The sequence below is a fragment of the Amblyraja radiata genome, chromosome 7, assembly GCF_010909765.2.
Source record: "Amblyraja radiata isolate CabotCenter1 chromosome 7, sAmbRad1.1.pri, whole genome shotgun sequence".
NCBI lineage: Eukaryota > Metazoa > Chordata > Chondrichthyes > Rajiformes > Rajidae > Amblyraja > Amblyraja radiata.
The window spans coordinates 71,816,233-71,841,445 of NC_045962.1; the positions used below are offsets into that span (position 1 = coordinate 71,816,233).

General features: G+C 42.9%; 1 protein-coding gene across 3 annotated transcripts in view; it reads left to right on the plus strand.

The window, feature by feature from the left end:
* Nucleotides 1-24,051, plus strand: part of lypd6b (LY6/PLAUR domain containing 6B) — a 154,524-nt gene extending 130,473 nt beyond the window's left edge. For all 3 annotated transcript variants that reach the window (XM_033024730.1, XM_033024729.1, XM_033024728.1), the window contains 4 exons: nt 8,522-8,664; nt 10,679-10,777; nt 18,552-18,682; nt 22,792-24,051. In XM_033024730.1, the coding sequence (XP_032880621.1) occupies nt 8,559-8,664; nt 10,679-10,777; nt 18,552-18,682; nt 22,792-22,962 (507 nt within the window). In that variant the 5' untranslated portion in view covers nt 8,522-8,558 and the 3' untranslated portion in view covers nt 22,963-24,051. The remainder of the gene's footprint in view (nt 1-8,521; nt 8,665-10,678; nt 10,778-18,551; nt 18,683-22,791) is intronic.
* Nucleotides 24,052-25,213: the final 1,162 nt, after the last annotated feature.

The window sequence follows — 25,213 nt, forward strand, 5'->3', positions numbered from 1 at the left end:
ATATCCTTTCAAAACCTTACTACATCCCCCTCACTGCTCATACTGCTGCCCATGAGTACTTCCTCTGGCACCACATTAGGCACAGACTTCTACCTCGAAAATGATCATGAAACCAACAAAATTAATATTTTTTGACTGTTTTTTGAGCTCAGATACCAGAAAATGTTGCAATCCCCTCATCAGTGAGACTTTCTCTTTTTCTATCCATTTTGCAAAGCTTTGACCTTTGCTATATTGCCTGTCCACGTCACTTTGCAAATTGCATCATTTTCAAAACAATAAGTTGGTTACATGTACACAAAAATGCTGGAGAAACTCAGCGGGTGCAGCAGCATCTATGGAGCGAAGGAAATAGGTAACGTTTTGGGCCGAAACCCTTCTTCAGACTGATAGGGGGTGGCGGGGAGAAGGAAGGAAAAAGGGAGGAGGAGGAGCCCGATGGCTGGGGGATGGGAGGAGACAGCTCAAGGGTTAAGGAAGTGGAGGAGACAGCAAGGGCTAACAAAATTGGGAGAATTCAATGTTCATGCCCGCCGGATGCAGGCTCCCCAAGCGGAATATGAGGTGCTGTTCCTCCAATTTCCGGTGTTGCTCACTCTGGTAATGGAGGAGACCCAGGACAGAGAGGTCGGATTGGGAATGGGAGGGGGAGTTGAAGTGCTGAGCCACCGGGAGGTCAGGTAGGTTCTTGCGGACCGAGCGGAGGTGTTCGGCGAAACGATCGCCCAACCTCCGCTTAGTCTCACCGATGTAGATCAGCTGACATCTAGAGCAGCGAATGCAGTAGATGAGATTGGAGGAGATACAGGTGAACCTCTGTCGCACCTGGAACGACTGCTTGGGTCCTTGAGTGGAGTCGAGGGGGGAGGTAAAGGGACAGGTGTTGCATTTCTTGCGGTTGCAACGGAAAGTGCCCGGGAGGGAGTGGTACGGGAGGGAAGGGAAGAATTGACAAGGGAGTTGCGGAGGGAGCGGTCTTTGCGGAAGGCAGACATTGGGGGAGATGGGAAGATGTGGCGAGTGGTGGGGTCACGTTGGAGGTGGCGGAAATGGCGGAGGATTATTTGTTGTATGTGACGGCTGGTGGGGTGAAAGGTGAGGACTAGGGGGACTCTGCCCTTATTGCGAGTGCGGGGATGGGGAGAGAGAGCAGTGTGGTGGAGGAGGGGAATCTATGGTGGAGGGGAATCCCCGTTCCCTGAAGAATGAGGACATTTCAGATGTCCTGGTGTGGAACAGTTGGTTACATGTGTTGGTTCTTCATACTCTGCGAGATTTTGAACCACATTTCACATAAAGAAAGTTCAGCCACGATTGAATGGCAGATTAGACTTGATGGGCCGAATGTCATAATTCAGCTCCTAGAACGTATGAACATAAATCATATTCCACTTTCATATCCATTTATGCTTGATTATTGGTTGAGGAGGAGAATGGAGTTAGGAGAGAGAGATAGATCAGCCATGATTCAATGGCAGAGTAGACTTGATGTGCCGAATGGCCTAATTCTGCTCCTATCACTGATGACCTTATGCTTTTATTATTCTTTCTCCAGTTGTCAATCTAATTTTTTTTTCCTTTATCTTGATTAGGTCTGACATTGCTGATCTTCCTAACATTGCTCTTTTGATTTCACATAAACCCACAAATAGAATTGGTTTTCGTTTACTCTTTTTCCCAGAACTGGCCAGATCTGACAGTTTTGTTCACATGCATCGGCCAGCATTAGAAATGCCCGATATAATAATAGTCTTTAACTCTATTATCTACTAATTCTATGACTTACACATGGAAGAATTTTGAACAAGAAAATTATGTCAACAATCATGTCATTCTCAATATTGCCTTATTAAAATGTTCTGCCTTGAGGGCAGATGGAGCTTCTTCCTGTCAACTGTGGGATTATGAGCCTCTATTTAACCTGTTGAGATTGCTTTGATGACATCGAAGATCAGTGGGTAGATCACATCCTGCTGTGTTTTTTGTGTAATACGTGCTTCAGTTCACAGAAGAAAATAAATGTGAAGGAATATCGGGGGCCCGAGAGCAATGTTGTGAGGTCTGCAGTTATTGTGTTCAGTCTCTCTGTGCTTCTAAAGCAGTGGGCCCTGGGCATGTACAGGAGAGCTAACTCACTTGTTATGAACACAAAGTGCAGGAGTACCTGAGCGGGTCAGGCAGCATCTCTGGAGGACATGGATATTTAATTAGTTTGTGGGGGCCCTTCTTGAGACTAATTACAGTTTGGGAGAGAATGCGGAAAAAAGGGTAGGGTACAAATTCTGGCAAGTGATAGGGAGGAACTGAAGATGCAGGTTTAAACCGAAGACAGACATAAAAACCTGGAGCAACTCTGAAGAAGGCGTCTCGACCCGAAATGTCGCCAATTTCTTTTCCTCAGAGATGCTGCCTGACCCTCTGAGTTGCTCCAGTTTTTTCTGTCTCTTCTGGCAAGGGATAATTTAAAAAAAAAGATTAAATGCTGGAGTAACTGAGTGGGTCAAACAGCATCCCTAGAGAAGATTGATGGGTGACGTTTCAGGTCGGTACTCTTCTTCAGACTGACCCTGCTTCCATGGTGAGTCATGGTACCCCCTTCCCCACAACACTAACTTTCTTTATTCAGAGAGTGGTAGCTGTGTGGAATGAGCTTCCAGTGAAGGTGGTGGAGGCAGGTTCGTTTTTATCATTTAAAAATAAATTGGATAGTTATATGGATGGGAAAGGAATGGAGGGTTATGGTCTGAGCGCAGGTCAGACTAGGGGAGATTATGTGTTCGGCACGGACTAGAAGGGTCGAGATGGCCTGTTTCCGTGCTGTAATTGTTATATGGTTATATTATATGGTTATATGGTAAGCTGAGTTACTCCAGCACTTTGTTTTTTTTTGTAAACCAGCATCTGAAGTTCCTTATTTCTACAAATGATAGTTGGATACAGGTGAGCGGAATTATTAATTAATAGATGTTAGATAGAGGTTAAAGATGAAAAGGTGTGCTAAAGTAAACTAAAGGAGACAAAACGGAGGTAAGAAGATGTATGAAAGAGCAGTGAAATCAAAAGCCAGAGAGAGGGATATACGTCGGAGTGGGTGGTGGGAAGGAGAAAGGGGGGTGGGATAGTGGGAAATGGATGCGGACTAGGGTCAGTATAGGAGGCATGGAAGGAAGAAAATATACTGGCATCATCCTTCAACTCTTTTGCTTCTGCATCGATGACTGCTTTGGGGCTGCCTCCTGCACCCGTTAGGAATTCATTGATTTCATTGACTTTACCACTTACTTTCATCCTGTCCTTAAATTTACTTGCACCATCTCTAACTTCTCTCTCCTCTTTCTCGATCTGTCTTCACTACAGTGCATTAACTTCAGACTGACGTCTATTGTAAACCCACTGCCTGCCACAGTTATCCAGTCTACACTTTCTCCCACCCTGTCTCTTCTCAGGACACCATCCCCAACTCTCAACTTCTCTGTCTCTGCTGCACCTGCCCCCAAGAAGAGGCATCCGAGACGTCCTCTTTCTTCAGTAAACATGGATTCTCCCCAGCTGTTGTGAATGGATTCCTCACGTGTGTCACCTCCTAGTCCCGCTGTTCTGCTCTCATTCCCCTCTCTCCAGATGGAACAAAGATAGAGTTTCTCTGGTCCCCACCTTTCCCTCCACCAGGCCTTGCATCCAACGCTTAACTTTCTGACATTTCTGCCACCTGCAGCGTGATCCGACTGTTAGCGACATCTTCCCACCCCTTTCTGCTTTCCTTAGCGAACTCCGCAACTCTGCTAATGCGTTCCCACTCATACCCCCTTCCCCACAACCCTAACTTTCTCATGCAACTACAGGAAATTTAACACCTGCTCCCTTATCCCCTTATTCCCTTATCATGTATCTGTACACTGCTCGATTGTAATCGTGTCTTGTCTTTCCGCTGACTGGTTAGCACGCAACAAAAGCTTTTCACTGTACCTCGGTACACGCGACAATAAACTGAACTGAACCGAACCTGTTCCTACACCTCCTCCCTCAAATTCATCCAGGGACTCGGCAACTCCTCCAGGTGAAACGGAGGTTCACGTGCACCTCCTCTAACCTCGGCTACTGCATTCGGTGCTCATGACAAAGGTGAGCTCACTAAATGTATAAGAACTTGAATCCCAATTCAATGTTTTATTACTTGAAACCCATAAATCCAACTTTATTTGAACACTGACTGAATATCCGCTGCACGAAGCTGGTTCCATCAACCAGCTGTGATGTGTTTGAAACTTTGCCAGAGTCCGACAGGCAGCAGCACCAGCCGTGCAGCTTACCACGGATGCTCCGCAAGCGATCGGGCGTCCAAACATGTTTTTAATGCCAATTGTTTAGGTTTTGCGTGTGTCTTTTCCTCTGCTGTGCAGCTGCCACTGATCGCACATGGATAAATTGGCCAGGCACGCACATACCGACCTGCAATAAGCCACTTGCATTGTAAACTAGAGATGTTATATTATGCTGACAGCATTTGTGTCATGGTGCCTGATGCATTGCCCCAACTATGTAATTGGAGTTCCATAATCGCTTTAAAGTGGGGGGAGGAGAGAAGATCCAGGGATACTCTGCCAAAAGTTTTAATTATTACGTGCTGCACATCTTCTTGCCTTTCAACTTAATTTAAAATGAACACAAATCTCGGCCTTGCTGCCAAATCATTCAGGCTTGCCAATTCTATTATCAGTTATGCTATGGTCGAGCAGATGATTCACAAATATGTAGTCAGGCTCAAAACGCTGCAACTTGCAGTAGAAACAACATGTGCAAGGGGTTTCCGTAAGATTGTGCCAGTTTTATGAGTGCAATCTAATTGATAGGCTCCAGTCAGTGCAAAATAATGAAAAATTATTACTGATCAGGTGAGGTGAAAGTAAATCAAGCTTCTGCTAACAAACTGCTGGAGGAACTCAGCAAGTCAGGCAGTCTGAGGTAGGATCTCAACCCAAAACGTCACTTCTACCCAGAGATGCCTTCTATCCATTCCTGCTATCCAGAGATGCTGCCCGTCCCATTGAGTTACTCCAGCATTTTGGGTCTATCTTCGGTGCAAACCAGCATCGGCAGTTCCTTCCTACACAAGTCAGGCAGCATCTGTGGAAGGAAATAGACACGTCGTTTCAAGACTGGAGTAGAGGAGAGAAAGCTGGTGGTAACCTTCATTTTGTTTCATGATTAAAATCTATAAATGGTCTGATGTATTTTCTTTCACATTTTAACATCAGGTAGTTGTCTCACTGCTGAATGCAAGAGTGACAAGTAAACTTACATTTTTGGTTGTTTATGGGCAATTATACATCTGCGGTGGGACAACAGAGTATGAGCAAGGGACTTAAACCATAATCCCAAGAATTTGTCCAGTTTGGGTGGATATTGCTGACTGTGTCCAAAGCAGAGGCTCTCCTCCACCCACTGTGCTCTAGAGATGCCATTATCTTATGTGTTACTCTCAGATGTTTTATTGCCTGTGCTTTCAGCTCCTGAAGAACTTTGAGGTGATTTATGCACCATTGCGCTTTCTGTAATATGCTTGAAAAATGGCTTATGACATACAAATAAATAAAATATGTTTCCTTCATTTCACAAATGAAATGAGCAATGAATAATTTATCCTGCTGAAATTGTTTTCAGTTCAGAGCACCTTTCATTTATTTAAGCATGCAGTTTAGTTTAGTTTAATTTAGAGATTCAGCGTAGAAACAGGCCCTTCAGCCCATCGAGTCCATGCTGACCAACGATCACCCGTACACTAGCTTTATTCTACATGCTAGGGGCAATTTACAGAGGTCAATTAACCTACAAACCTCTACATCTTTGGAATGTGGGAGGGATCCAGAGCACCCGGAGAAAACCCACGTGGTCACGGGAAGGACGTACAAACCCTGTACCCACAGCACCCGTTTTCAGGATCGATCCTGGACTTCTGGCACGAAAAGGCAGCAACTTATACTGTGCCACTCAAATCTGTTTAATCTCTCCTAATTAGAATCAACCTGATGAACCTGCAGTGCACTCCTTCTACATTTAAAAACAACGTCCTGTATTTGAAAGGGAAACCAGACTTGCACACAATATTCTGAGTACATTCTCACTAGAGTTCCATCGGAGCTCCAAGTTCATTGGAGGGTTGAGTGAACAATTGTCAACATCTCCTCCCAGGCTAATATCCCAACACTGCTGCTTTAATAACCTTCTGCCAGCTACATTGGGAAGGCCATGCTACTCATATGCCCAATTTTTCTCCTAGAGAGTTGTGAATCTGTGGAATTCTCTGCCACGGAAGGCAGTGGAGGCCAATTCACTGGCTATATTCAAAGGAGAGTTAGATATCGCTCTTAGGGCTAACGGAATCAAAGTATATGGGGAGAAAGCAGAAACAGGGATTGATTTTGGATGATCTGTGGGGTACCGCAAGGCTCAGTTCTGGGACCCCAGCTATTTACGATATATATTAATGATTTGGACGATGGAATTGGATGCAACATCTCCAAGTTTGCGGATGACACGAAGCTGGGGTGCAGTGTTAGCTGTGAGGAGGATGCTAGGAGGCTGCAAGGTGACTTGGATAGGCTGGGTGAGTGGGCAAATGCATGGCAGATGCAGTATAATGTGGATAAATGTGAGGTTATCCACTTTGGTGGCAAAAACAGGAAAGTAGATTATTATCTGAATGGTGGCCGATTAGGAAAGGGGGAGATGCAACGAGACCTGGGTGTCATGGTACACCAGTCATTGAAAGTAGGCATGCAGGTGCAGCAGGCAGTGAAGAAGGCGAATGGTATGTTAGCATTCATAGCAAAAGGATTTGAGTATAGGAGCAGGGAGGTTCTACTGCAGTTGTACAGGGTCTTGGTGAGACCACACCTGGAGTATTGCATACAGTTTTGGTCTCCTAATCTGAGGAAAGACATTCTTGCCATAGAGGGAGTACAGAGAAGGTTCACCAGACTGATTCCTGGGATGTCAGGACTTTCATATGAAGAAAGACTGGATAGACTCGGTTTGTACTCGCTAGAATTTAGAAGATTGAGGGGGGATCTTATAGAAACTTACAAAATTCTTAAGGGGTTGGACAGGCTAGATGCAGGAAGATTGTTCCCGATGTTGGGGAAGTCCAGAACAAGGGGTCACAGTTTAAGGATAAGGGGGAAATCTTTTAGGACCGAGATGAGGAAAACTTTTTTCACACAGAGAGTGGTGAATCTCTGGAATTCTCTGCCGCAGAAGGTAGTTGAGGCCAGTTCATTGGCTATATTTAAGAGGGAGTTAGATGTGGCCCTTGTGGCTAAAGGGATCAGGGGGTATGGAGAGAAGGCAGGTACAGGATACTGAGTTGGATGATCAGCCATGATCATATTGAATGGCGGTGCAGGCTCGAAGGCCTACTCCTGCACCTATTTTCTATGTTTCTATGTTTCTAATTGAAATGCACCATCCTAAGCAACGCGCTTGTGAATCTCTTGTATGTTCTTCATGTCTCCGGGTGCAAAGGTTTCCTCCCACACTCCAAAGATGTACAGGTTTGTAGGTTAATTGGCTTCAGTAAAAATGTTAAATTGTCCCTAGTGTGTAGGATTGCGCCAGTGTATGGGGTGCTAGTGTATAGTGCAAGGGGCCACAGTTTAAGAATAAGGGGTAAGCCATTTAGAACGGAGACGAGGAAACACTTTTTCTCACAGAGAGTTGTGAGTCTGTGGAATTCTCTGCCTCAGAGGGCGGTGGAGGCTGATTCTCTGGATACTTTCAAGAGAGAGCTAGATAGGGCTCTTAAAGATAGCGGAGTCAGGGGATATGGGGAGAAGACAGGAACGGGGTACTGATTGGGGATGATCAGCCATGACCACATTGAATGGCGGTGCTGGCTGAAAGGGGTGAATGGCCTACTCCGGCACCTATTGTCTATTGTCTATTGTCTATTGCTGGTTGGTGCAGACTTGGTGGGCCGAAGGCCCTGTTTCAGTGCTGTATCATTAAACTAAACTAAAGACTCTACTGCAAATGAGTTTACAAGATAGAGACTGCTCCATGTGTGAATCAACAAACTAAACCAAACATTGGCCGCTCTTATTGAAAACTGAAGATGTTAGTTAAGGGCCTGTCCCACCAGCATGCGCCTGCATGCGGCAAGCGCAACCAAACCAGAAGCGGGAGCCGCGTGGAGGTCGAGTGAGTGACACGGCGTCGAGGCGGCTGTGGGCCGGCAGGCCGTTGCCGCGCGGAATTTTTAAACACGGTCAGTTTTTCGGAGCCCCGCGCGATGTTGGGACCAGCTCCGCACAACTCCATACGGCTCCGGCGATCGAAGTGGGACCGGCCCCGCGAGGCCGTACGGCTCAAGCGACCACGTTAGGTCGCGCTTGCCACATGCAGGCGCATGCTGGTGGGACAGGCCCTTTAGGTCGCGCTTGCCGCATGGAGTCGCATGCTCGTGGGACAGGCCCTTAAGGATAATTAACTTGTCCATTAAAATGCTGTTTTCTTGTTCCATTAGGTGCAGCTGGTGTTGATACTTAATTCTGCCGGACACTATGCCTGGAACTCCAGCAGTTGTTCTCTTCCAGCTGCTCATCTTTCTCGTAGGTTGTGGCCTCAGCAGAAATGTCAACTTTCATAACGTGATGCCGCCAATGTCTCGTAAGTAAATCTAACGACTGCACAAGGACACCCGTCGTCAATCTGACCTGTCTGTTTGTTGTAAATCATTCATGTGACCACCCATCATCACTTTATTCATTGTGTTCGGTTTTGCTTCCCCCGCGAGAGGAAGGATTTCAAAGGCTGGGAAGAGTGTCGAGAAGACGACACAAAAAGCTGGAGTAACTCAGTGGGACAGGCAGCATCTCTGGAGAGAAGGAATGGGTGACTTTTCGGGTCGAGACCCTTCTTCAGACTGGTTAGGGATAAGGGAAATGAGAGATATAGGCGATGATATAAAGAACAATGATAAAGGAAACAGGCCATTGTTCGCTGTTTGTTAGATGAAAACGAGATGCTAGTGCGACTTGGGTGGGGGAGGGATAAAGAGAGATGGAATGCCGGCGTTACTTGAAGTTAGAGAAATCAATATTCACACCAATGGTCTGTAAGCTGCCTAATTAAAATATAAGATGCTGTTCCTCCAATTTGCGTATATCCTCACTCTGACAATGGAGGAGACCGAGGACTAATGTGTAGAGAAGATTTACGAGAATGATGCCAGGACTTGTGGGCCTGAGTTATAGGCAGAGGCTGGGCATGCTAGGATTTTATTCCTTAGAGTGCAGGAGGCCAGGAGGTGATCTAATAGGGATGTATAGGATCGTGAGGTGAATACACAGAGGGTTAGGGGGATCAAAAACAAGAGGACATGCATTTCAGGTGAGAAGGGCAAGAAAATGTAAACTGGAGGTGCAACCTTTGCTATTTAGAGGTTGTAGGTATATGGAACCAGCTGCCAGAAGAGGTGGTTGAGGCAGGCACAAGAAAAAAATATTTTTTAAATGACTTGGACAGGCGAATGGATAGGGAAGGTTTAGATGGATATGGGCCAAATGCAGGTGAATGCCCCATCTATACTAATCCCACCTGTCTGCGTTTGGCCTATATCCCTCTAAAAATGTCCTATCCATGTACCTGTCCAAATATCTGTTAAATAGTACCTGCCTTAACTACCTCCTCTGGCAGCTTGTTCCATATACCCACTACCCACTGTGTGAAAAAGTTGCCCCTCAGGTTTCTATTAGATCGTTCCCCTCTCACCTTGAATCCTTCCCCTCTCACCTTAGTATCTCCATGAGTAAACAGTGAAGATACCAAGATGCTCCCAAGAGCTGTTGTTTCTACATGCACTGGTGGAAACCTGCAATGCACCAACCTGCATGTCATCATGTTTGCAATTGAAGCTGGGTCAGCCATTCTGAGGTGAATTAGGCTTGCACAAAAGCAGCATGCAAATTGCCAGCGTGACGCTGTTGCTTTGAAGAGCAGCAGAAAGGATATTGGAAAGTTAATGGGCATAAATGCAAATCGTGTTTAAAATCCCACAATAATTTGTGCTGACCACTCCCAACACACCAGGGACAATTTATAGAGGCCAATTAACCTGCAGCCCCCCTCGTTTGTGGGATGTGGAGAGAACCCTGAGTACCCAGAGGAAATCCACGCAGTCACGGGGAGAACATGCAAACTTCACACAGACTACCTCGGAGGCCATGGTCGAACCGGGACTCCTTTTTGAAGCAGTGTATCCTATAGATCCCTTTGATGGTGGGGAGGTCAGTGCCCATGATGGACTTGGCAGTGTTCACCACCTTTTGTAATCTCCTCTGTTCCTGAACATTTGAGCTCCTGGGCATTCCAGATTCTCAAATGAGATGCCAACAGTGCGTGGGTAAGAATTAGGTACACGCTGTTCAATTTATACTTATGTTGCATACTATAAATATTTACTGACCATTCCAGTGCAAAAGACTGAATTTTCAGGGCTGTGTGGGGATTGAGACTAAATAGCTAGGAGTACAATCAGCTGGGTGGACTTAGGAAGCCAAATGTCTTTCCTCCACACTGTAACAAGTCTTTGATTCTTTCATGCAGTGGTTTACCTTTCTGGTCAGTTCAATAGAACGATTAGCTGGTCCTCATTTCCTGAGCCTTTTCTCTCTGTTTACAGCAACCCCATTTCCAAAGAGCTTCAAGTGCTTCACTTGCAACAATGCTTTGGACAATTATGAGTGTAACAGATGGGCTGAAGATAAATGGTGCCCTCAGAGTGAGTACCCTCTGGCCAAAGGGAAGGGGTTGGTCAATTTCACTAGGCTTTTCATGCAAATGTACAGCTTAAGGTGTGATGGATACTCCAAAGGCTTCTTTGTAAACAAACATTTTCAATAGGGTTGACTGTTTTACTTGAACAATTGAAGAAAGTTGTTAAGACGGTCAGTATGTCTGGATATTTTAATTTTACATAATATTTCAGATGTAAATCAAAGAATAATAGTTTAGTTTGGTTTATTGTCACGTGTGCCGAGGTACAGTGAAAAGCTAACCAGTCAGTGGGAAGACAATAGGATACATAATTACAATCGAGCCGTCCACAGTGTACAGATACTTGATAAAGGGAATAAAGTGAATCTGTAGATTTTAACGATTATAATGCGTGACCGGACACAAGAGGAGAAAGAAAATAAAGGAAATAAACAGAGAATTAGAGGCGGGGGGTTTCTTAAATGTGCATATTTTAATGCTAGGAGCATTGTAAGAAAGGTGGATGAGCTTAGAGTCTGGATTGACACCTGGAAGTATGATGTTGTGGCGATCAGTGAAACATGGTTGCAGGAGGGCTGTGATTGGAAACTAAATATTCCAGGATTTCGTTGCTTCAGGTGTGATAGAATTGGAGGGGCAAGAGGTGGAGGTGTTGCTTTGCTAGTCAGGGAAGATATTACAGCAGTGCTTTGGCAGGATAGATTGGAGGGCTCATCTAGGGAGGCTATTTGGGTGGAACAGAGAAGTGGGAAAGGTGTAGCAACACTTATAGGGGTGTATTATAGACCGCCAAATGGGGATCGAGAATTGGAAGAGCAAATATGTAAGGAGATAGCAGATATTAGTAGTAAGCACAAAGTAGTGATTGTGGGAGATTTCAACTTTCCACACATAGACTGGGAAACACATTCGGTAAATGGGCTGGATGGTTTGGAGTTTGTAAAATGTGTGCAGGATAGTTTTTTGCAGCAATACATAGAGGTACCTACTAGAGGAGGGGCAGTGTTGGACCTCCTGTTAGGAAATGAGACGGGACAGGTGGCGGAGGTATGCGTTGGGGAGCACTTCTGGTCCAGTGATCACAATACCATTAGTTTCAATATAATTATGGAGAGGGTCAGAACTGGACCTAGGGTTGAGATTTTTGATTGGAGAAAGGCTAACTTTGATGAGATGCGAAATGATTTAAAAGGAGTGAACTGGGACATTTTGTTTTATGGGAAGGATGTAGAAGAGAAATGGAGGACATTTAAAGGGGAAATTTTAAGAGTACAGAATCTTTATGTTCCTGTTCGGTTGAAAGGAAACAGTAAAAATTGGAAAGAGCCCTGGTTTTCAAGGGAAATTGGACATCTTGTTCGGAAAAAGAGGGAGATCTACAATAATTATAGGCAGCATGGAGTAAATGAGGTGCTTGAGGAGTATAAGGAATGTAAAAAGAATCTTAAGAAAGAAATTAGAAAAGCTAAAAGAAGACATGAGATTGCTTTGGCAAGTAAGGTGAAAGTAAATCCAAAGGGTTTCTACAGCTATATTAATAGTAAAAGGATAACGAGGGATAAAATTGGTCCATTGGAGAGACAGAGTGGACAGCTATCTGCAGAGCCAAAAGAGATGGGGGAGATATTGAACAATTTATTTTCTTCGGTATTCACCAAGGAGAAGGATATTGAATTATGTGAGGTAAGGGAAACTAGTAGAGTAGCTATGGATACTATGAGTTTCAAAGTAAAAGAAGTACTGACACTTTTGAAAAATATAAAAGTGGATAAGTCTCCAGGTCCTGACAGGATATTCCCTAGGACATTGAGGGAAGTTAGTGTAGAAATAGCCGGGGCTATGACAGAAATATTTCAAATGTCATTAGAAACGGGAATAGTCCCTGAGGATTGGCGTACTGCGCATGTTGTTCCATTGTTTAAAAAGGGTTCTAAGAGTAAACCTAGCAATTATAGGCCTGTTAGTTTGACTTCAGTGGTGGGAAAATTAATGGAAAAGATACTTAGAGATAATATATATAAGCATCTGGATAAACAGGGTCTGATTAGGAACAGTCAGCATGGATTTGTGCCTGGAAGGTCATGTTTGACTAATCTTCTTGAATTTTTTGAAGAGGTTACTAGGGAAATTGACGAGGGTAAAGCAGTGGATGTTGTCTATATGGACTTTAGTAAGGCCTTTGACAAGGTTCCTCATGGGAGGTTGGTTAAGAAGGTTAATCAACTGTTGGGTATAAATGCAGGGGTAGCAAGATGGATTCAACAGTGGCTGAATGGGAGAAGCCAGAGGGTAATGGTGGATGGTTGTTTGTCGGGTTGGAGGCAGGTGACTAGTGGGGTGCCTCAGGGATCGGTGTTGGGTCCTTTGTTGTTTGTCATGTACATCAATGATCTGGATGAAGGTGTGGTAAATTGGATTAGTAAGTATGCAGATGATACCAAGATTGGGGGTGTTGTGGATAATGAAGAGGATTTCCAAAGTCTACAGAGTGATTTAGGCCATTTGGAAGAATGGGCTGAAAGATGGCAGATGGAGTTTAATGCTGATAAATGTGAGGTGCTACACCTTGGCAGGACAAATCAAAATAGGACGTACATGGTAAATGGTAGGGAATTGAAGAATACAGTTGAACAGAGGGATCTGGGAATAACCGTGCATAGTTCCTTGAAGGTGGAATCTCATATAGATAGGGTGGTAAAGAAAGCTTTTGGTATGCTAGCCTTTATAAATCAGAGCATTGAGTATAGAAGCTGGGATGTAATGTTAAAATTGTACAAGGCATTGGTGAGACCAAATTTGGAGTATGGTGTACAATTTTGGTCGCCCAATTATAGGAAGGATGTCAACAAAATAGAGAGAGTACGGAGGAGATTTACTAGAATGTTGCCTGGGTTTCAACAACTAAGTTACAGAGAAAGGTTGAATAAGTTAGGTCTTTATTCTCTGGAGCGCAGAAGGTTAAGGGGGGACTTGATAGAGGTCTTTAAAATGATGAGAGGGATAGACAGAGTTGATGTGGATCAGCTTTTCCCTTTGAGAATAGGGAAGATTCAAACAAGAGGACATGACTTCAGAATTAAGGGACAGAAGTTTAGGGGTAACATGAGGGGGAACTTCTTTACTCAGAGAGTGGTAGCGGTGTGGAATGAGCTTCCAGTGGAAGTGGTGGAGGCAGGTTCGTTGGTATCATTTAAAAATAAATTGGATAGGCATATGGATGAGAAGGGAATGGAGGGTTATGGTATGAGTGCAGGCAGGTGGGACTAAGGGTAAAAAGTTGTTCGGCACGGACTTGTAGGGCCGAGATGGCCTGTTTCCGTGCTGTAATTGTTATATGGTTATATGGTTATTGCGGATCCACTTCTGTGATCAGCTTGGGCTGGGCACCATCTTGGATTCCAGGAACCAAAAAGTATGGTTCTGTCTTTTGTCCTTTATTTTATTTCACTTCATGTTTAAAGAACTGCATTGAATGATCTGTGAAAAATGTTAGAATATTTGTTTGAGCCATACAAAAATATTGACCTCAAATTGTAATATAAAGTGTAGCTGTATATTTTTACACAGAACATGGTGGGTGCCTGAAATGACCTGCCAGGAGTGGCGGTGGAGGCAGATACGATAGTGACATTTAGGAGGCTTTTAGATAGGTGCATAGATTTGGAGGAATGAAGGGATTGGATCATGTGTAGGCAAATTAGATTAGTTTATCTTGGCATCATGTCCAGTTTCAACATTGTGGGCTGAATGAGCTGTTGGTGTGCTATATTGTTCTACAATGACATCCCAAAAGCTCCATCTCCACTTTGAGCAGTCTTGGATCAGAGATTCCCAGGAATCAGTGAAAATGATGCATTTCTTCAAAGATGCTGTGAACACATTCTTGAATTGATTTCTCTGCTTGACCAGTGATCCCTTCCCACAATAGAGTTCTCCGTAGTAGCAAGTTTAACATGTTATCTTCATACAACAAAAGAACAAGTATCCCATCGATGTAACAAAACATCCCAGGAATTCACAGAATGTGATTAAATAAAACTTGACACCGAGTCACACAAGCTGCTCGTAAAACTCTGGAGCAAAGCAAATCCGCAGGTATGTAGCAAGAAACTGCATATACTGGTTTATACTGAAGATAGACACACAGTGCTGGAGTAACTCAGCGGGCCAGGCAGCATCCCTGGAGAAAAGGGATGGGTGATGTTTTTTGGGTCGAGATCCTTCTTCAGAGGGAAGAAGTCCATCCACATTCCAAAACTGCAGGTGTTGGAAATCCAACATGACAACAAAAAATGCTGGAAGCTCCCAGCAGACAAAGCAGCACAGAGGAGAAAGAAACAGGGTTAAGGGCCAGTCCCACTTTACTATTTTTTCGGCGACTCCGAACATCAGCGACTGATGCCCATAATCGCCCTAAAAATGGTCAAGTTGTATGACACTCCGTGTCACCGTCATGTCAAGCTACGACACTCCGCGTCACCCACCTTCACAACACAAGAAGGTTACACCGAAGTATAATAGTCACATTGGAAATGAACTTATCCACAATAAATCTAAGGGCTAATAACTTTTTAAGAAATGAATTGTTTATTTAACATAATCATGTATTATCTTTCTGCTGACTGATTAGCATGCAACAAAAGCTTTTCACTTTACCTCGGTACACGTGACAATAAACTAAACTAAACTGACCAGATCATTCGGGGTCTTGAGTCAATCACCAATGAAACAGGCCCTTCGGCCCACTGAGTCCAAGCTGAGCATCAGTACTCATTTACAGTAATCCAACACTAACATGATTTTATCCTCCCCAAATTCCCTTCAACTCTTCCCAAATTTTGCCATGCACTGTACACCAGTGGCAATTTACAGTGGCCAATTAATGGACCAACCCGCACATCTTTGACATGTGGAAACAAACTGTAGCACCTGGGGAAAGCCGAAATGGTTACAGGGAGAACATGCAAACTCCACACAGACAGCGCTTGAGATCAGGATCAAACTTAGGCCGCATGTGTCGCGAGGTAGCAGCCTCTCTGATGGCGGAACTATTTTTTCAGTTTAAAAAAAATCCTGGCTCCTTGTGGAATCAATATATTTTGGAAATATTTTTCCTTGCCATTGGTGAATAGTTATGGACATTATAGGTTCACAAGTTCTAGGAGCAGAATTAGGCCATTCAGCCCATCAAGACTACTCTGCCATACAATAGCGCTGATCTATCTTTCCCTCGCAACCCCAATCTCCTGCCTTCACCCCATAACCCCTGATACCCTTACTAATCATAGAAACATAGAAAATAGGTGCAGGAGTAGACCATTCGGCCCTTCGAGCCTGCACCGCCATTCAATATGATCATGGCTGATCATCCAACTCAGTATCTTGTACCTGCCTTCTCTCCATACCCCCTGACCCCTTTAGCCACAAGGGCCACATCTAACTCCCTCTTAAATATAGCCAATGAACTGGCCTCAACTACCTTCTGTGGCAGAGAATTCCAGAGATTCACCACTCTCTGTGTGAAAAATGTTTTCCTCATCTCGGTCCTAAAAGATTTCCCCCTTTTCCTTAAACTGTGACCCCTTGTTCTGGACTTCCCCAACATCGGGAACAATCTTCCTGCATCTAGCCTGTCCAACCCCTTAAGAATTTTGTAAGTTTCTATAAGATCGCCCCTCAATCTTCTAAATTCTAGCGAGTACAAACCGAGTCTATCCAGTCTTTCTTCATATGAAAGTCCTGACATCCCAGGAATCAGTCTGGTGAACCTTCTCTGTACTCCCTCTATGGCAAGAATGTCCTTCCTCAGATTAGGAGACCAAAACTGTACGCAATACTCCAGGTGTGGTCTCACCAAGACCCTGTACAACTGCAATAGAACCACCCTGCTCCTATACTCAAATCCTTTTGCTATGAATGCTAACATACCATTCGCCTTCTTCACTGCCTGCTGCACCTGCATGCCTACTTTTAATGACTGGTGTACCATGACACCCAGGTCTCGTTGCATCTCCCCCTTTCCTAATCGGCCACCATTCAGATAATAGTCTACTTTCCTGTTTTTGCCCCCAAAGTGGATAACCTCAAATTTATCCACATTATACTGCATCTGCCATGCATTTGCCCACTCACCCAGCCTATCCAAGTCACCTTGCAGCCTCCGAGCATCCTCCACACAGCTAACACTGCCCCCCAGCTTCATGTCATCCGCAAATTTGGAGATGTTGCATTTAATTGCCTCGTCCAAATCATTAATATATATCGTAAATAGCTGGGGTCCCAGCACTGAGCCTTGCGGTACCCCACTAGTCACTGTCTATCAATCCCGAATCTATCAATCTCTGCCTTAAAAATGTCCATTGACGGCCTCCTCAGCTTTCTGCTGAACATTAGCATCAGATCGAGGGAGACATGAGGGAAGCTTCATCAAGATAGATGTTAATAGATTTTCAGATATTAAGAGAATCGAGGCACAGTCTTAATGAATGGTGAAGAAGACCAAAGGGTAAAGGGGCCAAATGGACTGCTCTTACTTCTATTTTTTAGTTTCCCATAGCACAGAAAGGGACCATTTAACCCAAAGTGTCTGTGCTGGGACTTAAAGCATAATCAAATTCCTAATGTGATCGCAGCCCACATTATGACATTCCTTCCTTGAAAAACATCTCTTTGAAACTATTTCTAAATGTTCTATAATACAGGTGGGCCTCCCGAACCATGCAATTAACTTCATCTATGCAATGCTTACTGGTAATGCTAAACCTATAAAAGCCATTGCAAATCCCCTATCCAGAAACAGCTGTGTAAGCAAAATCCACAAAACTATAGAAAAGATGAATAAAATATTCAGAAGAAAATATGGACTTGCGTGCAATTTTATAGCATGTGTTCAGAAGGAAATATTCTAATAAGAAACTAACCATGGAGTAGATACCATCTCATCCTAAGGTCTCATCTCATTAGAGTTGGACAAACTTCAATTGTTTTCCCTAGACTACCAGAGGTTGAGCAGAGACCTGATGGAAGTGTAGAAAATTCTGAGAGGCATTGATAAGGTCAGAACATTTTTTCCCAGGGTGGAAATTTCAAAGACTGGAGGGCATCGTTTAAAGGAGATGTGTGGGACAAGTTTTTTTACACAGAGTGGTGAGTGCCTGGAACGCACTGCCAGCAGTGATGGTGGAGGCAGATACAATAGTGGCAATTTAGAGGCTTTTAGGTAGGCACACGGATATGCAGGGAATGGAGGGATATCGATCATGTGCAGGCAAATTAAATGAGTTTGTCGTGGCACAGACATTGTGGGTCGAAGGGCCAGTTTCTGTGCTGTACTTTTCTATGTTCAATATACAGAACCCAACCTACTGTTGACTTTGGAGTAGAAATGGTCTAACACTTGTCCCTCTCTTGGAACTAACCATTATATTTTAAAATGCTACGATTAAAATTATCTGGAGGCAAGACCACTTTTATAAAATTGAGACTTTATGGTGAAAAATGCAAAGAATGTCATGATCAAAGAATTAAGGTATGTGTCTTGGTCAAATTGTAACACCATTAGTCTGTTATTAGGGTAGTGCGTTTGCTGAACCACTTGAGCTTCCGCCTCCCCTTTATTTGCCTAAGAGGACCAAATGTTAAAATTGTGAGCAACTAAATGCCTTATTTTATGACAGAATAATATTTGTATAGAGAGACAGCACCTCCCCCTCTGTTTTTATGGATTTCAGAATGTTTTCAAAGAGCTTTTACAACATTGTTGTCTTTTTATGGCACAGACACAGAGTATTGCCTTACGGTGCACAGATTTACAAGTCGTGGCAGGAGTGAATCAGTTTCAAAGAGGTGTGTTTCAAAGGAAGAATGCCACTCTGTGGGATGCCATCATATCAGGAAATTTGGTTATATGGTAAGTTCTGGGGTAGTCATGTAATATTGGATAATATGAATTATGAACCAATATTGCCATGCTGAAGAATAGTGCCTTTACTAAACAACAGTGACTTTACCAAGGAAAACCCTGATTTATATAGCACCTTTCACACCATTATATGACAACCCACATTGCTTTAGAGCCAGCAAAATATTTTTGATTTGTTATCACTGCATTTTTGATTTGTCATCATAGCCAACAAGGTGGATAATATGTGCATAACAATTTACAAAGATAGCAATTTAATAACGAATAATAATCTCCCCTAGAAGTGCCGCAGGGGATAAATATTGGACATTTTCCAAGTCCTTTACATATTGCCATGGGATTATCTTAAACCCACAAAATATCAATTAAGCCTTGATTTTAACAGTGAAACCCTTACACTGTGCAACACTGGACACAGATTTTTGAGCTCAATGTAAGGAATTACTTTTTGAGCTGAATGTAAGGTATAGATTTGCTTGTGTTTACTGTAATGAATTTTTGAATTGAATTCTGTCTTTACTTTGTGTACTAGTCATGTCTCTACTATTTATTTCATTCCCCTTACATGTTTTTCCTCTACCTGCTAAATTTTTGTAAGGTGTCCTTGAGACTCTTGAAAGGCGCCCATAAATAAAATTTATTATTATTATTATTAATGCAACAAATAAGTGCAACTGGAAATAAATTCCACCTAGATTTAAAAAAAAAAAGTTTTTGCAAAATGCTATTGATGTCCTCGTAGATTATCACCTAATTTAATGGACACTTATGGCTGAGATATGTTCCTAATCCCGTCCAAACACATTTAACTGTAACCAATCCTAACTAATCTAATATGTTTGATGTTCTGGGGCCCAATGAAGATCCTTTCCATGTGGCTAGTGGTCATGATTTTTTGCATATTCTAATTTTAGTATTAAATTTAGAATAAATTTGCATCCAGGATCATTTTGGTGGTTGAATGCACTCTGTCATAAATAATTGAGAGGTGTTTAGCTCTAAAGAATTACAAGTTGATGCTGATTTGATGTTCTCTACCTCACAATGTTGATGTATGAAAAATTTAAATGATTTTTATTTGGCACACAGAAAAGTTCTTTGTTTCTTGTCCTTGTTACAGAAGCAAATCTTTCTTTTGCATTGTAGCATTTTCTATATTTAACATAAGCCATATCTGTGACAATTATTGCCAAAACAGACGCAAACCTGATTGCCAGGTGTGAGGAAGGGTATCGACCTGAAACGTCACTCATTCCTTCTCTCCAGAGATGCTGCCTGTCCTGCTGAGTTACTCCAGCTTTTTGTGTCTATTACCAAATCAGACACAGCTTTTACTCTCTTCCTACTGATGCCATTTGAAACCAGTTTGAAATTACTCAGATGTATTTAGCTTTGACTCCACAGTCAAAGGGCTTTCTTCATATTGTCCTTTTCTCTTTAGCAAAATACAAAATGCTGGGGGAACTGAGCAGGTCAGGCAGCATCTGTGGAGGGAATGGACAGATGGCATTTCAGGTCGGGACTGTTCTTCAGACAGATTACATTAGTTCATCCAACATTTTGTTCTTTGCTCAAGATTCCAGCATCTGAATTTTCTTTCGCCTCCATCCATTTTTCTTTGGTTGGCCTGTTTTAAGTAATAAAGAATTTTCTCTTATGATTTCTTATCATTTCCTTTATAATGTGGTGGACTAAATTGGCAATTAGGCTGTGGGCCGAGCATCAAAAATGTGTCTAGAAATGGGATTTCGTGACCCAAGTCACCAAACTACATGAAATTTTCACATATTGTGTAAAACAAATTATATAAATCACCCCTGAAACTCGATATGAAGACTTGCACATTTTTATTAAATTAGAGAAAAACCGGAAAATTTTCGGGTAATTTTTAGTCCAATCAAAGCACCTTTAACATTGAGTTGTCTGCCAGTTGGCCAATCACGCGCTTTGTTTCAGGCTAGCACACAAAATGGCTAAGGGGGCTTCACAGATGCCTGTTTTACTGGAGATTCCTATTTGTTCTTCTGTGGAATAAATGTCGTGGAAACTTGCAGCAGGTAATTGTATTTAGTGGGAAAAGCATTAAAAAGGCTGAAGAAAGTGCTGCGAAGTGGATTAAAGTGCAAGAAAGCCTTGAAAGCAAAGTCCCTGCTGAGGTCCTGGAACACAAAGATTTAGACAGCCAGGGACCAACTCTAACTAAAAGGTAAGATCTAAAGTCTGAATTCATGAAAATCTATCTGTATGGAGTTTAATTAATTTAATTGCACCCTTTTATAATGTGAATAAATTCATTCATTCATTCATTTACTTCATTCATTCACTTACTTCATTCATTCATGAAATTGAGGGCCTAAACGATATGTATCCATAAGACAGTCAATTAAACATTGTCACGAATGCCAGCCTGTTGTAGAGTAATAAGTCTTTTACAGCTGATCTCGGAGCTGCCTGCGTAAACTTACTGGGAAAAAGTGCTCCGATCGCGGGACATAGGTACTCGCGGTAAAGTGAAGCCGCGGTCTCAATTAATAAGCGGCCGCTTCGCGAACGCGGAGACACGGATCATCTCCGCGGGCAGGCAGTGGGGGGGGGGGGGGAGGCTGTACATAGTGCCGTCTGTTGCGGTCGTTTTCAGATCCCCGACAACGGGGAAAGAACGGAGGGATATCTGACCATTTCTCACTGCAATGGAAGCCTATAAATAGCAATCGATATCCTTCCGTTTTTTCCCCCGTTGTCGGGGTCTGAAAACGACCGCCACAATGTACAGCCTCCCCAACCCCCCCCGCCCACCCGCGGAGATGATCCGCGGCTCCGCGTTCGCGAATCGGCCGCTTATTAATTGAGACCGCGGCTTCACTTTACCGCGAGTACCTATGTCCCGCGGTCGGAGCACTTTTTCCCGGTAAGTTTTCGCAGGCAGCTCTGAGATTAGCTGTTAAAGACTTATTACTCTACAACAGGCTGGCATTAGTGACAATGTTTAATTGACTGTCGTTTAGGCCCTCAATTTCATGAATGAATGAAGTAAGTGAATGAATGAATGAAGTAAGTGAATGAATGAATGAATTTATTCACATTATAAAATGGTGCAATTAAATTAATTAAACTCCATACAGATTGATTTTCATGAATTCAGACTTTAGATCTTACCTTTTAGTTACAGTTGGTCCCTGGCTGTCTAAATCTTTGTGTTCCAGGACCTCAGCAGGGACTTTGCTTTCAAGGCTTTCTTGCACTTTAATCCACTTCGCAGCACTTTCTTCAGCCTTTTTAATGCTTTTCCAACTAAATACAATAACCTGCTGCAAGTTTCCACGACATTTAATCCACAGAACAACATATAGGAATCTCCAGTAAAACAGGCATCTGTGAAGCCCCCTCAGCCATTTTGTGTGCTAGCCTGAAACAAAGCGCGTGATTGGCCAACTGGCAGACAAATCAATGTTAAACGTGCTTTGATTGGACTAAAAATTACCCGAAAATGTTCCGGTTTTTCTCTAATTTAATAAAAATGTGCAAGGCTTCTTCATATCGAGTTTCAGGGGTGATTTATATAAAAGTTTTTACACAATATGTGAAAATTTCATGTAGTTTGGTGACTTGGGTCACGAAACTGCAGAATAAAGCTCCTCGGCCCACAGCCTACAATGGATTGTTCAGCTTTCTCCCTGTACTTCATCCCCCCTTTAACTGGATTTAAGCCCAGCTTGAAAGGGTAAGACACACAAAAAGACAATCAGCTGATGATGACCCTTTTTACAAAACGTTCTCCAACCTATCAACTTGTTTTTCCTAATCGGATTTTGCTAGAAATGTCCCCAAGCTCTTTGACCGATTTTGAAGAAATGTAATTAAAGCAAGATAATTTGAATTCCGAGTATTTTCCCAGCACAGACTAATCGTATTAACATGTATGTGTTGTGCCTTTACAATTTGCAGGAAACTTAAAAGAGTCAGCAAAACTAGGGACAATTTGCTCACAAGTAGAATGCTAGCAATAGTCAGGTAGAAATGTGTGTTCTATGCCTGCACTGAAGAGGAGTCTGACTTTAGTGGAATATTTAATCAGGAGGTAATACTTTTTGTTTCAGGAGTGCGTTTCCTGTTGTGAAGGGACAATCTGCAACATTGAAGTGCCAACAAACCACACAAATGCAGTGTTTATGGTTAAACAGCAGCAGAGGTTGCCTTCATCTGCCAGCATAAGGATGCAGAACCTAATCTGGATCACAACAGCTCTTCCAGTTCTTCTGCTGGTATGATGCTACACAGGTCAAATCTGATCCAACACTTCAAATACATCAGACACATTATCTGATGCCAACGATAGAAGAAAAGCATCAAGCATTTGCACCCAGGTGCTGATGGGGTGCAATGTTATTTTGTGCTCTAAGTATACTACAAAGACTGGATGGTATTGATCTAATGGGAGAAACTGTTGTGACTATGGACACCCGACTTAGGAACAGTGACTCCAAATCGCCGACTGAGGAATGCAGAGGATATTCAGTGGATGCGATAAATACAGACTTTTTTTGTGTGTTAAATCTTTCTGACCATGCTTCTTTCGTGTTTATTTGCATGATAAAGCTGGCAGTGACATTGATTTCTGACATCCAGTGAATACAGTTAAAATATGTGCATGCACTTTGGCAATGCAAGTATCCAATCTATTTGTGCAGGAAGGAACGGCAGATGCTGGTTTAAACCGAAGATGGACACAAAAAGCTGGAGTAACTCAGCGAGTCAGACAGCATCTCTGGAGAAAAGGAATTGGTTTCTCCAGAAATGCTGTCTGACCCGCTAAGCTACTCCAGCTTTTTGTGTCTGTGCAATCTATTTGGACACAGATCAAATCTTTTCTGGTATGTGCACATGCATCCCCAGTTCTATTGATGGGAGTAGAAACTGCAGCCAGTTTTTTTTTCCCCTCAAGTGAACATAGTGATATGAGGAAAAAATTAGTTCTGTCCAATGTGGCCAAGGGAGAAACCAACCAACTCAGAAAAGACCCAAAATTGAGTATAGGAGCCTTCTGGTTTTGTTTGACTGGTAACTCCCAGAATGAGGTCAATGAACAGAAATAGAAAATTTCAGGAGTAACTTCACTGAAATGTTGAAATGAAACTGATCACACTGTATTTTCCTGATCATCTGCCACTGACAATCTCCCACAAGTAAGATCAACCTATTTTGCATTCAATTACACATTAAATAACCATTTTTATGGCAAAAAGTTGTTGGATAGTGGTTTCAGATGTAAACTTCATTTGTCAATACAAGACTATCCAACATAATAGGCTTTATGCTGAATTAACTGAGTGATTTATTTTATTTTATAATAGGTTATAGCTGAATGTTGGAAACTAGGAACAGCAGGTGCTGATTTACAAAAAAAGACACAAAATGTTGGGGTAACACAATGGGTCAGGCAGTATCTTTGGAAAGCATGGATAGGTGGTGTTTCAGGTTGGGACTCTTCTTTAGAATAATTGTGTAAGGGGGTGGGGGGGGAAGAAAGCTGGAAGAGTGGAGCGGCAGGACAAAGCCTGGCAAGTAATAGGTGAATATCGCTGAGGAGGGGTTTGGTAGGCTGATGGTTGGACAAAGACTAGCGATGAAAAGACAGAAGATGAGAAAAGAAAGGAATGAAGAGTTGCGAATGGTGAAGCTTAAGGATAGAATGTAGGTGGAAGGGGAGGGGAAAAATAGGTGCAAGTCCAGGTGGGGCACACGGGAGAGATCGGGGAGGGAAAGAAAGGGGGCGGGGGATTGTGGTTACCTAAAATTGGAAAATTCGATTATCATACCATTAGGTTGTAAGCTGTCCAAGTGGAATATGAGGTGCTATTCCTCGAGTTTGTGTGTGACCTCAGTCTGGCAACGGACGAAGCCCAGTACAGAAAGATCTGTATGGGACTGGGAAGAAGAGTTAAAGTGGTTAGCAACCAGGAGAATCCAGTAGTCCTTGGAGATGTTTTCTTTGGACCATGGATTTTTGCATCCTATTGGGAGATATTGTTGAACAAGTTTATTGTGACACAGGCAGCAGACACTGGGATGACAAGCCTGCAACAAAGGGTTCCGACCTGAAAAGTCACCTATCTATGTTGTCCAGGGATGCTGCCTGACCTGCTGAGTAGCTCCACCATTTTGTGTCAATCTTTGGTATGAACCAGCATTTGCAGTTTCTTGTTATCGCAACAAAAGCTTTATCCTAAATTTAAGCAGTAATTGCCTGTTGCCCCTAAATTCTAAATAAGTGGGAGGCCTATAGATAATTTTATTTTCCCCACGCATTGGGTTGGAAGAGATTGGACTGGTTCAGACCTTCTCTTTTAGACTGCTGCAAGGAAATTCACTACTGCCCATGTTTAATTTAATGGTTATGTTTGTTAGCATTTCTCATATTGAGAGTATAGGTGTGTGTCTCTTCCCCCAACTGGTGAATGTATTAAATGGTCACCAACTATTAGAATATTTGCTGGTTGGGAAACCAGCAATATAAGAAAC